The sequence below is a fragment of the Vulpes vulpes genome, chromosome 2 (genome assembly GCF_048418805.1).
Source record: "Vulpes vulpes isolate BD-2025 chromosome 2, VulVul3, whole genome shotgun sequence".
NCBI lineage: Eukaryota > Metazoa > Chordata > Mammalia > Carnivora > Canidae > Vulpes > Vulpes vulpes.
The window spans coordinates 120560706-120575000 of record NC_132781.1 but is presented as its reverse complement, the minus strand read 5'-3'; the positions used below and the strand labels follow the sequence as shown (position 1 = coordinate 120575000).

The 14295-nt window shown below is 46.3% G+C and overlaps 1 protein-coding gene and 1 long non-coding RNA gene across 4 annotated transcripts in view; one reads left to right on the top strand and one right to left on the bottom strand.

The window, feature by feature from the left end:
* The window catches only part of DIAPH1 (diaphanous related formin 1), a 94128-nt gene that overhangs the window by 77829 nt on the left and 2004 nt on the right, over positions 1–14295 (top strand). For 2 of the 3 annotated variants that reach the window (XM_026018032.2, XM_026018014.2), the window contains 8 exons: positions 2997–3091; positions 3412–3513; positions 3738–3977; positions 4122–4251; positions 4989–5113; positions 5758–5922; positions 6065–6200; positions 8076–8159. In XM_026018032.2, coding sequence (XP_025873817.1) covers positions 2997–3091; positions 3412–3513; positions 3738–3977; positions 4122–4251; positions 4989–5113; positions 5758–5922; positions 6065–6200; positions 8076–8159 — 1077 coding nt within the window. Of the gene's footprint in view, positions 1–2996; positions 3092–3411; positions 3514–3737; positions 3978–4121; positions 4252–4988; positions 5114–5757; positions 5923–6064; positions 6201–8075; positions 8160–12652; positions 12709–14295 lie in introns of all 3 variants that reach the window. The other variant, XM_072749825.1, reaches the window with a different exon arrangement.
* Positions 6064–13876, bottom strand: LOC140597937 (uncharacterized). Its single transcript, XR_011999995.1, has 2 exons — positions 13675–13876; positions 6064–8324 (listed from the first exon to the last, which is right to left on the bottom strand). It is a non-coding gene; the product is annotated as an uncharacterized lncRNA (long non-coding RNA).

Here is a 14295-nt window from a genome sequence, read left to right as displayed (position 1 = left end):
TAGTCCCTGTTTTCAGGAAGCATGCATCTCATGGAGACAGAAAAGTAAATAATATAACCACGCAGACTAAGTGCTGTGATGGGGTGTGCTAGGGTGCCAATGAAAGCACCAAGAAAGGGGCATCTGAATCGAGTAGGGGGAATATTGGAGGGAGAATGGCATTCGAAAAGAGGTACTGCTTAAACTGAGTTGAAAGAACGATGAGTCGTGAGTGAAGTGAAGGGTGAGGGCTGTTTTCATGCAGAGGGGTCAGCACGTATGAAGGCATAGATGCACGAAGTGACACTGTGCTGATGGAAAATTGCAAGTTGTTGAGTACAGCTGAATAAAGGCTGTATGTATGTGGGGGAGTGGTGACAAAAGGAGCTTTCAAGAAACCCATAGAAGCTAAATTATAGAGAATTCTGACAGGCTTAGGTTAAGAAGTATCTGTTATCCTGAAAGCTTTGGAATTTATTAAAAGGATTTTAATCTCAAAAATGAGTAATATGCCCTGTGTAACTTAGGGGAAGGCTACTTGAGCAGTGACTTTGAGGTTGGATTGCTAGGGTCCAGGAAGACTCCAGGCAGATAGATGAGTTATGTTCTTGCTTTAAACTAGGTGAGAGGTAATGAGGGCCTGAAACTAAAATGGTGAGAATGACTAGGAATGCAGAAGATACTAAGGAGATAGAAATGGAACTTAATGACTGGCTGAGGGGTGAGGGAGATGTTTTCCTTGGTTTACATCACTCGATAGAGAGTGGTACCATTTACTAAAACAGGAAAATCCAGCCAGGAGCAAAACGCCTTTTGGGAGAAGAATGGTGAGTACTAGACATGAATGAGAGGCAGCAGGGTGGTGGGTAGGAATGATTACTTATAGGATAGAATTTAAGGTACCTATGGGACTCTTCCAGAAGGATGAGTGTATTAGGCATTTGGGTGTAGGAATCAGGAGGAAGGTTTGGCTAGAGGTGGGAATTTAGGAGGTAGCATAGGAATCATAGCTGAAGCCATGAGTTTGCTTTGAAGACCACTAATATTTAAGGGGCAATAGAAGGAGGGCAGGCGGGTAGAGAACTCAAAGACTGGAAAAGAGCAACAAGAAGAATGGTATGGCATAGTCCTAAGAAATGGGGGGTAGTCAGTAGTGTCAAACAAAGACGAAAGTGGTAAAATCAGGACAGGTACAGGAATCCCTTAGATCTGGTATGAAGAAAGTGAGTAGCCTTAGCAAGAAAAATTTCAGTATAGCATGACTAAGAACAGAGGCTCTGGAATCCTTTAGTATTTAAATCCTGTTTCCAACCCTTACTGGCAGTGTGCCCTTGGATTTGAGTAGCTTAACTTTAAGTATTAGTTTCCTTTTCTGTCAAATGGGGCAAATAATACAGACATACAGGATATTATGAATAGGGTTAAATGAGATCACGTATGTAGATTATGTTTAAGGTACTGTGTGTGACATTTAATAAATAATTTTGGTCTTTTCATTAACTCTGGGAACAAGAAAATAGATGAGAGCTGTGGATGTGAAGAGAATAGACTTTTGTATTTTTATTTTTTATTTATTTATTTTTAAAGATTTATTTATTCATGAGAGACAGAGAGAGAGGCAGAGACACAGGCAGAGGGAGAAGCAGGCTCCATGCAGGGAGCCTGACGTGGGACTTGATCCCGGGTCTCCAGGATCAGGCCCTGAGCTGAAGGTAGTGCTAAACTGCTGAGCTACCTGGGCTGCCCAGACTTTTGTATTTTTAGAACGTTGTAGAGTGGTGGAAAGAAGTTGGTAATTAGAGAGGATTATCAGGTCAGGGTCTTTGGTTTTTGTTTTTAAGATAGTAGAAACTTGATTATGTGTATATGCTGAAGGCCCTGGTCCTCAGGGCCACCTGTTCTATTGAAATAGAAGAAAAAGATGAGTACATGGGTATAGTTGCTGATAAGCTTACATAAATGTTGGCACAAGTTTTCTTCTGGATAATCCCAAATAGTCCTTACCCAAGCCTTTTCTGGCTTGGCTCTGGCTGAGAGCCCCCAGTGCATAAAAGAATGCTTAGCAAGTAATTTGACCAGTGGCTTCAAGTTTGTTTTTTTCTTCAGTGAAGAGGAACAAGATTTTTTTTTTTTAATCGGAAGTGGTGGGACATGAGGATACTTTGGAGGAGCTTCCAGGAGGGCCTAGCACAGAACAGGGATGCACAGAAGGACTGCTAGGCAGCACTGAGCCCTCCACTATCATTGGTGCCACTCCACACTGATGAACTGTGATCTACAGAGTCTTTGCCAGCAGGGTTCATCAACTCAGGTGCAAGGAGAGAGGCGACATGGCTGGACTGACCAGGAACTGGAAGGAGAAGGAAACAAGAATGGGAGTAGTAGTAATAGAAATGTCAGTAATGGCTGAGATGGGACGAAGCTGTAGACTGTAGGCTCTGGGTGAATAGAGAAAGCAAAGTAGAACTTTGGAGAAAATGGAATGATTGGCGCTCACACCAGAGAAAGCGAGTGCTGCTTTGGTGAGGTTGAGGGGCCGTTGGTAGAGGCTAGTGAGTGAGAGAGCTGGGAAACAGGAAGTGTTTGTTGGGGAACAAGAGATGGCAATTTAAGAACCAGAGCATTTGAAGGCAGTGGCAGCTTTGAGGATGGAGTCATGGGAGTGGGGAACTAAAAATGGAGTGGGATGAGAATCTTGGATATGTCTAGATAGAGAAGATCAAAATCTTCCTGTATAAGTGAAGGCCAGGAGCCACAGTGTTTGTAGAATGTGGTGCTTGGAGCAGTGTAGCTGGCGTGTGGGGTTTCATAAGAGAGGAAACTGGAGGGTGGGGATCTGAGACACTGGACTCCGGAACTTGGATTTTAACTACGCAGGCAGTGGGGAGCTGGTGGAGGTTTCTAGAGTGACTTGAAATGAATACTCTTAGGCATATAGTCCAGCAGAGGTTTGTAGAATAGGCTGGAAGGGAGAGGAGACAGAGAAGAATGTGGCTTTATGTCTCATTTTCCGGCAGCCATCTTTCTGGGTTCCTTTCGCATGGCCTATCAAGAGATTAAGAATGTCATCCTGGAGGTGAACGAGAGTATTCTCACTGAGTCTATGATCCAGGTAAGGAGCAAGATTGTTCTGCAGGAGCTGGCTCTTGATGTCACAATACACAAGCCTCATCTGTTTAGAGGGTGAGTCCCTCTAGGACTGTTGCTTTACAGAATGTTGGCTTTGGGTAAGCGTCCATCTCTCCAGTGGTTGGGTTATTTCTGGTATTATTTTTCAAAAGTCCTGCCATCTTACTAGCTGCCTCTCAGCCAACCCCCCAGCCCCTACCCCATTTCCTTCTTAGTGGTCTTTGGGCAGAGTGGGAGACTGACAAGAGGCTCAAGCTGTCACATGACACACAGGCACATGACACAGTCCCTTCTCTCTTTCAGAACCTCATTAAGCAAATGCCAGAGCCAGAGCAGTTAAAAATGCTTTCCGAACTGAAGGATGAATATGATGACCTGGCTGAGTCAGAGCAGTTTGGTGTGGTGGTGAGTAAGGCCTGTGGCAATAAGCTCTTCTCTGACTCTGTCGCCCGCTCCTTCTCCTAGAGCAGCCAGGGCACTTCTTCCTCCCTTCCTATCTGTTTTGAACCTGTCTCTCTCTGCGCAGTACTCTGAACTCCCAGCCTCCCATACGAGACTCAAGCCTGTATGTTTCTCTTGATCTGCCCTCTCCCTGCTGGCTATCCTGGAACTGTTTGTCTTCCCACCAGATGGGCACTGTGCCCCGCCTGCAGCCTCGCCTCAATGCCATCCTCTTCAAGCTACAGTTTAGTGAGCAAGTGGAGAATATTAAGCCAGAGATTGTTTCTGTGACTGCCGCATGTGAGGAATTACGAAAGAGTGAGAGCTTCTCTAGCCTTCTGGAGATCACCTTGCTTGTGGGAAACTATATGAATGCTGGCTCCAGAAATGCTGGTGCTTTTGGCTTCAACATCAGCTTCCTCTGTAAGGTGAGCCAGGTGGTTAGAGCAGAACAACAGAAGGGAAGGCAGCTGGCCTCTATGAGTACAGTGTGGCAAACTGCTATGGGCCTCAGGTCTTGGGCATGTCCAGACTAACAAGTTACTCCTCTTCTCCCCTCCACCCCGCCCCAGCTTCGAGACACCAAGTCCACAGATCAGAAGATGACATTGTTGCACTTCTTAGCTGAGTTGTGTGAGAATGACTATCCTGATGTCCTGAAGTTTCCAGATGAGCTTGCCCATGTGGAGAAAGCCAGCCGAGGTGGGGCAGGTTGGGGTGAAACTAGAAGGCTGTTCCAGGCCCCCAAAATCTCTGCATGGGATGGAAATAAGACACAATCTAGATCTTAGATAATTTCCAGTTCTGCCTATTTTAGGTGGGAATGGGAGAGGTGTAGGCAGGGTGTCAGAGCCACAGAGGAGAGGATTATCAGGCAGAAGGGAGGTCTTCATGTATAGAAGTGGAAAACACTTTTCCCTTCCGAGGGAAACACCAAACACTAAAAAAGAACTGTAAGAAAGGTAGGTGTTTTTAGTCTAGGTCAGCAGTTCTTTTTATTCAGAAAGCGTGGAATTTAAAAAAAAAAAAAGAAAGCATGGACTAGATTAACAAAAATCAGGCCTTACCATCCTGATCGAGGCACACAAAAAGCAGCATTTAGTAGAAACAGGAACAGATTTCTGCCCTTCTGTATTTTTGTGTATAGCTCCTTCCTCCCAAACTCTGCTCTCTAAAATAAAGGAGACCAAGATCACAGGTTCTTATTAAATTAAATGAAGCCTCTCTTCTTGTGGAGGCTGTAGGTTTCAGTCATCAAGTAATTTATGATTTAACTGGAAAGATAACTGCAATGTGTGAAACATCTAAAGGAGAGAATGCCAGAGCTAAAGTCATGAGGTACAGCTCTGTGTGTACTGACGCTGTGCCTGGAAGAGCAGATGCTGATTGTCTTGGAACTGGAAATAAACTCTTGCATTCTGTTTTTGTGTTTCCTTTAGTCTCTGCTGAAAACTTGCAAAAGAACCTAGATCAGATGAAGAAACAAATTTCTGATGTGGAACGTGATGTTCAGAATTTCCCAGCTGCCACAGATGAGAGAGACAAGTTTGTTGAAAAAATGACTATATCCTTTCTTACAAGGAGGGAATTGCATCCTAGGCAGGGAAAGAAAGCTTCCCAGGGGGAGGACAGCAGGATAGTTCTGTTGATAGACAATTTTTTCCTTCTTTAAAAATATTAAAAAAACAACAACAACAACAACTCTTTTCATTAAATATATAGTTCTTGAAAGCATTCTCACTGTTGTGGTCGGGACGTCATGCAGCTAGACTCAAATTCCTTGCTGATCCCTGACTCTCTGTCCCATCTCCACCACACACACACACACACACACACACACACACACACACACACACACACATTCTCTTCTCTTTCCCCTCTCAAAGGTAACCTCTGTGGCTGGGCTCCTGATTCTCAACTCATGAGTTTATTTTAAACAAAAACTGTGTTGGATTGCTTTTTGCACATATTGTTTCTTAGCCCTGGCTCCACAGCAGGGTATGCAAAACCTCCTCTTCTGTAGGTGGACCATGGTTTATGGTTGACCATTCCCCTGTTTGGGCTATTTAGATTGCCTCTCGCTTTTGCTCTTACAAACACTGCTGTACTGCATATCCTCGGGTGTGGCAGTGTGCATCTCTGAGGGTTCCTTGGGGCTAGGGAAGTGGGTCTGCTTTCCAGCCCTGGGCCTTGACTCCCTGGCCGCACAGCTTTGTGAAGGATGCGCAGGAGCAGTATAACAAGCTGCGGATGATGCACTGCAACATGGAGACCCTCTATAAGGAGCTGGGAGAGTACTTCCTCTTTGACCCCAAGAAGGTGACTGTGGAAGAATTCTTCATGGATCTACACAACTTTAAGAATATGTTTATGGTGAGCCAGGGACTCCTGCCGATGGAATCTTTTGTGGACATTTCTCACTTTTCACGTTGGTTGGGTTCACAGGGTGGGTGTTGGGTGCATGTATGTATAAGTATATACACGCCCACGTGTTTTGTTGTGTTTCCCTCCACAGCAAGCAGTGAAGGAAAACCAGAAGCGGCGGGAGACAGAGGAAAAGATGCGGCGAGCGAAACTAGCCAAGGAGAAGGCAGAGAAGGAGCGGCTCGAGAAGCAGCAGAAGAGAGAGCAACTCATAGACATGAATGCAGGTGAGAAGCAGACAAGGGCTAGGGCTTCTCTGCCTAGAATCTCGAGTCCAAAGACAACAGCTCATACCTGAGCTCAACTCCTGGCAAAAGATTGTGGGCGGCCTTTTACCTCCAAGAGCCTGATGCTGCGCTTTGGCCTCACTCGGCTCCCCTGGATGCACATTCCAGTGCTCCGTGCTTGGCCCTTCTCCCTCTGCTAGCTCTTGTGTTATGTTTCATCTCCCCCAGTGGTTTTAGTATTGCTGTAACACGTACTTTTCTGCCTGGCAAATATTCTTACAGCCTGTTTTTGTACCCTCTACTAAACCTTTCATTTTTTTCCCCCAAAATGTTTTCCTGGCCTTGCTCCTTTTACTGGTAGCTTGCCCTCCCTTTCTGCTTCTTTTCAGTAAGTACTGTGTGCTCGATACCTCAGCACAGTGTACATGCTGTGTACACACAATTGCGTGTACCTATCAGATTATAAAGGGATTGAACTTCCGGAGAAGGGGGCATGAGAGCTGGCCACTCTCTTCTTTCTTCAGCAGAATGTTTCACTACCAGAAGCATGTCTTTGTTGAAACATATGGGCTCAATTACTGGCCTTCTGTTTCCTGTCTCTGCTGCCTTCCTGCTGCTGATACCCTGCACCCCCTCTGTCTGTTCCTTCTGTGGGGAGCAGAAATATAGCATACATGGTACATGGCACTGAGCTGATGCCACCCTTCTTGAACCCGAGGGACTAAGAGCCATCTAAGTAAATGGGTTCTTAAGGCTGCCAAGTCTGGCGAGAATCAAAGTGCTTTGCTGAGCACAAGAGGCCAGAGCTGCTCTAGCACCTCTTGCTCACAAGGATTTTCCTTTGGCAGCTCCTATTGTAGTAAGGTCAGCGACCCTGAAGGGGCTGAACAGCCTACATTTTTTCTTTTTGTCACACTTCTCTGGGAAGGAGTGCCACAGTTGTTTAGTTCTATAGAAGCCACACATTTTGTTCTATAAATACTGTTCACATCAGGTATCCTTTACCTTCCCCCATTCTCTCTTGCTGGCCGGGGTTTGTCCCCAGGTACTGTTTGGGATGCATCAGGGAAAGGTGGAGTCCAGCTGACATGCAGGATGACGGCTGCACCCAGTCATCTGGTAGTACAAGGAGACCTGACCCTGGCCCTGGTCCCCAAGGCAAGCAAATGAGGTCGGAATGTAGGTCAGCTGTACTAGTGATGTTCAGCCACCAGGTGGCGCTGGGAGCAGTGAGCCCAACCCTGTAGCAAGCAGCCTGCAGGCTCCTTGGGATTTCAGTTTCAGATTTCACCACCCTGGGCTGTTGCCATGGAAACAGAGCCAGGCTGGAAGGAGGACTCTACGTTAACTCTTTGTATTCCAGCCAAGATGCTTCTTGTACAGGCTGAGCTAGCTTCTGGAAGATGCAGCCACAAGGGACAGTACTTAAGTAAAATTCAGTCTTGATGGGGGTGGGTCTCTTCTTTATCCTCAGCCCTGCTCTGAAACTGGAACCATGCTCTCCCTGACATGTTTATAGGAACTGGAGTGAAAGCAAGTGATATAGTAGCATATTAATTTCATAATCCCAGTCTCTGTGCTTAAACTGGAATTCGAATTAGGCAGTTGTACAATTTTTGGTGCTAGTCCCAGTTGGGATGGGAAGGAGGGTGCTGCAAGGAATTGGGATATTTCAGTGAAACTTTACTTTATCTGTTTGAAAGTCATTGAAAGAAAAACATTGGCTATGAGGCTTGAGGTTGAACCTTCGGTCTGCTCTGAGCCCTCAGCCACCATGGGTGAGGGCAAAGCCAGGCAACAGTCATACACTTGGTATGGGGCTCAACGCTATATGCTGCTCAAGCTGAAGAGCTTACATCTCCATCTTTGTGACAGAGGGTGATGAGACCGGTGTGATGGACAGTCTTCTGGAAGCTCTACAGACAGGTGCAGCATTCCGCCGGAAAAGACCCCGTCAGGGTAAGTAAGCAGATGGAGCCCAGCCTGAGTGTGGAAGGGGTAAGGTCTTGCTGCTCCTGGTCCTGCTTATTTTGGGCTGAAGAACAGGTAAAGATGCCCAGAGGGTTTAGGAACTTCCTCACAATAGTCCCTGCATCAAGAGTGGGTTGTCCAGTCCTCTTCCTCCTATGTTAGAAAGCACAGACTTGGGGAACTAGGTCTTCAGGTACTGATAGCAGACCTATTACATCTGATAATTACTGCATTTCTCCCCATTCTTGAAGTAGAATCGTGAACCGTGGTGCAGGGCCCAGAGATTGGGGTGGGTGTTTGCATGTATGAACATAAACTGAGCTAAATACAAAAGTGTACATTGGATGGAAGAAATAAGACGTCAGGAGCCCTTACCCTCAACTTCACAAGCAGAAAAGATCCATAGAGGAGGTTAGGCATCATGATCCTCAGATGTAATAACATAGAGTAGCAATTCAATGGAAGAACTGTCTCTGTCCAAGAATTACTTTTTCCTTGGGTGCAGGTACCTGCACTACCTTTGTCTTCCCCATCTATTCCCCCACAACCTCCTCTCCCAACCCTCAGAAGATTTCAATGGATTAATTTGAGCCAGAGCCTCTAAGAATAATTATGGGGATAGGAGGACAAATGATCTAGACATTAGTGCGGGGAAGAATCAGTGGACAAGTTTCCTTGGAAGGAAGGAAGCACACAGTGGCCAAGAGACTAGTCAAGGAGAAGGTACTGTAGCCAACACTGTCCCTCACCTGGGGTGGACCTGCACCATTGTGGCTGGTGAAGGCCCTTTTGTACTAGGAGTGATGGCTTCTTTCCTGGGTTGAAGGGTGGAAATAATAGAAAAGGTGGTCATGAAAGGTTTCTACTTTCAGGAGAGTGCAAGCTGTGTTCCCTGTTCCCTGGCTGGGCTATTCTGTAGGTCTGTTTGTTAAGAGCTTTAAGATTACTGGAAGGAGGAGTTGGGTAGCTTGCTTTGACCAGGGCTGAGCTGTTAACACAGAAGTATCTATAGGGCTTCCAGTTACTGTCATTGCCTAGACAGGGGTCCTCAGGATCAAGGGTGGAAAGCATGCTCACCCACATCAGTTTAGTGTCCCAAAGGATATGGTCTATTTCTGCCTATACTCTCAATTCCCAAAGGAAAATTGCCATATGCCTCCAGGAAATTCCGTATGCCTCCAGAACCTTCCCTAAATAGGAGAAACCTACTTACAAGTCTTCCCCATTTTCTGACATCTTCTTGACAACAGGCTGTGAAGTGGGAGGAGAGGTGGTTATGATGGGCTTAGAATTTCCTGGCATAGTGCGTTAAGTATTATAGATTGTTGTTTGGGTAGAGAGTGCAGCTAGTAGTATTTCTTTTGTTTAGAGACTCTTATGGGAATGTTTTCTACCCCCCATATGAGGTGATATGGCCTTCCATTAGGCATTTCTAGCCAAACAAAAGTTTATTGCATCTCACCATTCACTCTCTCAGCTAAATGCCAGCATGTATCAGACTGTTGGCGGGGAATTCCCTTTTTAAGCTTCTTCCTATGAAACTGTACTAGAATCCCAGATGCTTCCTGTATACAGACAGCCAGACATCAATGGCTTCCCTCTGCAGGGGAGGCCCCATTCTCTGCTTTTTCCCAAGTAGGAAACCAGGACTCACAGGCAGAGGAAGCAGGGATTTTATTGGAACATAACCTTTCAGCAGAGGATCTGAATTATTCAAGGTGCTGTTTCTCAGTGCAAGGAGGAATAGGAGACTGATACTAGGAGATACTGAAACAGAGAACTACATACCTTTTAAATTGGTTCTATCCTATAACCTAATCTTTCTGGGCTCTGGGTTCACAGAACAGGACTGAACATAATCTGGAAAAATCTCTCCACAGAGAACTTTCTGGTTACTCTGGTATGCTGCTTAGGTGGTACATTCACATGTTGTGAAGTGATGTGACCTCGCACTAAAAGAAGAGGCTCCATCACAGTAGCATGCTAAGAGCATCGGACTAGGTAGAGTTTGAAAGACCCAAAGTCATGTCTTAACTCTGATATTGCCCAGGGTACTCTAGACAAGTTTTGGGGACTCAGTTTCTTCATGAGTTGGACTAAAATGGTCTCCTGGGTCTTTTCCAACTTTAATAACTTTTTTGTCCAGCAACAATAAGATTAAGAGAAGACCAGAAAGAGGCTGGACTCAGAAGGCCCCATTCTCAAACTATAGAGGCTGCGGGTTTCCCTTAGTGGCTGCTGGACTTAGCTCATCCACTCATTGCTTGACCGTCTCTGACTATTCCTCATAGCCAATTGCCTGGAGCCAAAAAACTGCAGCCCCAGCAAGCAGATCTGCCTCACAGCCCTCGGTCCCAGGCAGCTGGCTGTCCCTGCCTCAAAGACACTGGCCTTTTCCATAGGATTTAAAGGAATGTGTAAAAAAGGAAAAAAAGAAAAGTAATCTGGGCTCTGGAGACCTGAGGGAGTTTAGACAGGGTACAGAGTAGTGTACAAAGAACCATTGAGGAGTTGGAAGAGGAGAGTTACTATCAGGGCTGGTTCATTAAAAGTGACATGTGAACTGCTCTGATCTGCAGGGTGTGGGAGAACAATGGTTCGAGTGTCAAAGAGAAGAATCCATGTGATTGTATCACAGCTACTATTTCAAGCTGATGATTGAGTCAGCGTGTGGTTTTAATGACTCAACTTTATTTCCATGTCTGAATTGCGGCCTCTTATATACCGGCCATCTGCTCACTGGGATAAAAAAGTCAAGGAAAGAAATTGGTCTTTTTCTTCCCTTCCTTCCCTCTAAGCTCCACCTACATTAACAGAACCTTCAAGTCTGGAGAGCCTCTAAAGACTGACCTCTGGTGACTAGCATTTGACCTCTGCACAGAGGGTAGCAGTTAAGACCCAGATAAGCTCATGTGGCCCAGCTCCACAGAGCTGGCTAGCGCTCGAGCTAGAACTCTAGCCTCTTTTTGTGATTCCAAGTCCAGGGCTGTTTCCACTAAGCCTACTGATGGAAGGAAAGGACAGTGACTCATCTGTGGAGGCCAGAAGTATCCGTTCGTACCTTGAAGCCAAGAGAGCACTAAACACTGTACAGTTGCTATGAGAATTTTCTGATGACTACCTGTCTATAGAAGGTGAAGAATATTTGCTACACCACCACATACTCTCCACTTTTGTAAAAATAGGACAGGAATTATAATTAGGTGACTTTTAGACAGTAATGAGTTCTCTAGGACAGTAATGAAGGCCCCATCTGTCCCAGTTTCCTCTCCCCTAAGGAAGCTTATTAAGAACACTTCCTCTTCAGTAGCAGTTTCTAGCCTGTATTTTATAGATGTCTTTTTCCAAATCATTGACCTTTTCCTAATTCATCTGTGCTGCTGTTATACATGGTTGGTGGCTTTTGCTAGTGTTTTTATCCTAGCCCACCTGAACTTCTAGGAATGTGGCTTCTGAGAGCTTTGGCCAGGTCTCAAGATCATTCCCTTTTCCCCCACAGACTATGAGACCCTTCTCTTGTGAGTTATCTAATATAGCCAAATTATGTATCTGCTTCTATGGCTACTTTTCAATAGTCTCAAGTACCCAAGCTAAGGAAAGGAAGGGAAAAGTCACTTTCAGAACAAACTGTTGAGTGTAATTGTGGCTCTGAAGACAAAGTAGAAACCAGATTCTTCAGTTCTTTTGATTCTCTTCCCAGTTCCAACAAGAGCGTTCTCGTATCTAATTCTGACCGTAGGCCGCATCATGGCCATTCCTAGTATACCTACTTCCTAGGCTTAACAGGAAAGTTTTGGTCTTCTTCCCACATACTCTTAGTTTTCGTGAAATCTGTAATGCATCAGAATCTTTTGGAATCTAGAAAATCTAGAAACAGTGCTTGATGAGGTACAACCAGTGTCCTCTTAGTTTAGAGGAAGAAACCAAAGAGATATAACATAAGACATGCCAGACTTGAACAAGACATGCCAAACTTGAACTCTGACTTTCCCATGTTGCCCGGGAGGTGTCTCTGAAGACCCCAGTATTCTTTTTCCTCTGGGGTCTGAAGTCAGAAATTATTTCAATACAAACACATCTATTTAGTCACACACAAATAGTTGGCAGTGCCTCGTCAACTGCTAGGGACTGAATGCACAAGAACACCCAAGTGACATCCAGCCACTGCTTTTCTGGACCTGAGAAGTAGGGTCCTAGAATAGGGAGTAATTCAGGAAAAAGCAGAAACTGAGTGGAGATGAGGAAGACTTGGCTAGAGAGATGAAGAAGACAGAAGCATCTCCCTGTTTACCTTCCTAGTCACACCCTGGTGGGCTCCTTTTCCTCCCCCGTACGTCACTGAGGCCATAGCAAGTGCTCCTAATCAAAGGAGCAGTTTGTGTAAGGCCTGGAGTCTGGGTCACATGCCTTCCCCCAGAACCAGATGATAAGCCCTTGAGCTGGTCAGTCAGGGCCTTCACTGTTCCTTCTCCTCTTGTTAGACAGTCCTGTGTACCCCTGGGAGGAGGAGTTGGAGGAGGAGGAGACCTATAAATTGGTAACCTGTGGGCATGCCCTGTGCTCACTGACCTGTCGGGGGGCCTCTGTCGTGTGAACACAGTGGTGCTGCGTCATATTTCTGAAGAAGCTGACAGCCCCGCTGAAAATCTGGGCCTACTGACCCTGTTTGGCTTCTGTCTTGTCTAAAGCTTCTTGCTGGTCTAAACAAGGCAAGGCAGAGGTATTCTGGGTGCTTCGTTCGCCACCTCCTCTGGACCTCGCCTTCACATGCATGTCCTGGAGCTGCCTAGGCCCTGCCGTCTTCCTGTTAGGGCTCTGGGCTCCTCTCACTGGCCCTGCTTTAAGCCTTAGGCGCTGCTTTCTTCAGTCATCTTGCCCACGAGCCAGCAAGTGGGGTTTGAGATATAAATCAAATGCTTAAAATTCACCATTTTAAAAGTATATACTTCAGTATTTTAACAAGTTTGTGCAGATATCACCACTATCTAATTCCAGATTATCATCATCACCCCAGAAAGAAACCCCATCGCCATGAGCAGTCATTTCCCCCAGCCCCTGACAGTCACAAATCTACTTCCTGTCTCCCTGGATGTGTCATTCTAGACATTTCATAGAAATGGGACTCCTAGTACATGTGGCCTTCGTGTCTGGCTTCTTTCAGCCCCGGCAGGCAGCTCTTTGTGTACATGTGGTCTCTCTCTGCTGTTTGTAGGGCATGGGAAGAGGCAGAGAGCATTAGCTGGGCACAGTCCCAAGGAACTGCCTTTGTGCTGCAGATTTATGGTCCCAGTATCTTCATTCCATAAATTAACACGGTCTTAGAACAGAAACCCGTGGGTTGATTGGTTCTTTTCTTCCTAAAATGACAACTGGAGCTTCACAATCCCTTAGCCCTTTGGACTGAGATTGCCTTGTGGGGGGCGGTCCTGGCCTTCCTTGACCCCAGCTCTGCATTCCCTGACAGCTCTCATGACCCACCCGCTCCCACACCCCCCATACATACCTTGTAGGGCCCTTGGCATGTGTATCTCAGCTGCTGCCCTTGAAGAAACGGGAAAGAGCTAGGATGTAGGCATGGGGAGAGGGAAGGAGGGCTGGGGGAACACTGGGGAATGTGACGTGCATGTGGTGGCAGTGCATGGCCGCTGCTGTGCTCCTCTTTGCAGGAGTCCCCCCGGGCAGCCTGCAGCAGGCCCTCCTCTGCTGGGGCCAGCCATCCGCAGGGCTGGCTGAAAATGGTTTTGGCCCAGGAGGATCCCTGGACGCTGCCAGGAAAACAAAAATAATACTCTTTTACTAACCTTGGGGCTATTTAACTCCAACAGCCCTGTGATGAGAACACACATTTTGAGTACTTAATTTCTTCTTAAGTTACACAGCAGACTGGCTCCACGTTCTGTCTGGCTGGCTGCATTGACACCCGTGTACAGTGTCCACCCAGGGAAGCACGAGCGAGGCTTGCTCTCCTGCCTGCACCCTGCCCTTAACATTCTCTGCACAGAGAAAATCTCTTCCCCCTTGTTCTGGGATCCCCGCCCCTCCTGCTTTCAAATAGGGGCCTCCCTGAATCAGTGTGCAGCCACATTCGTTCGCATGGCTTCAGGCTGAGCGTCTGCCAGTGTCA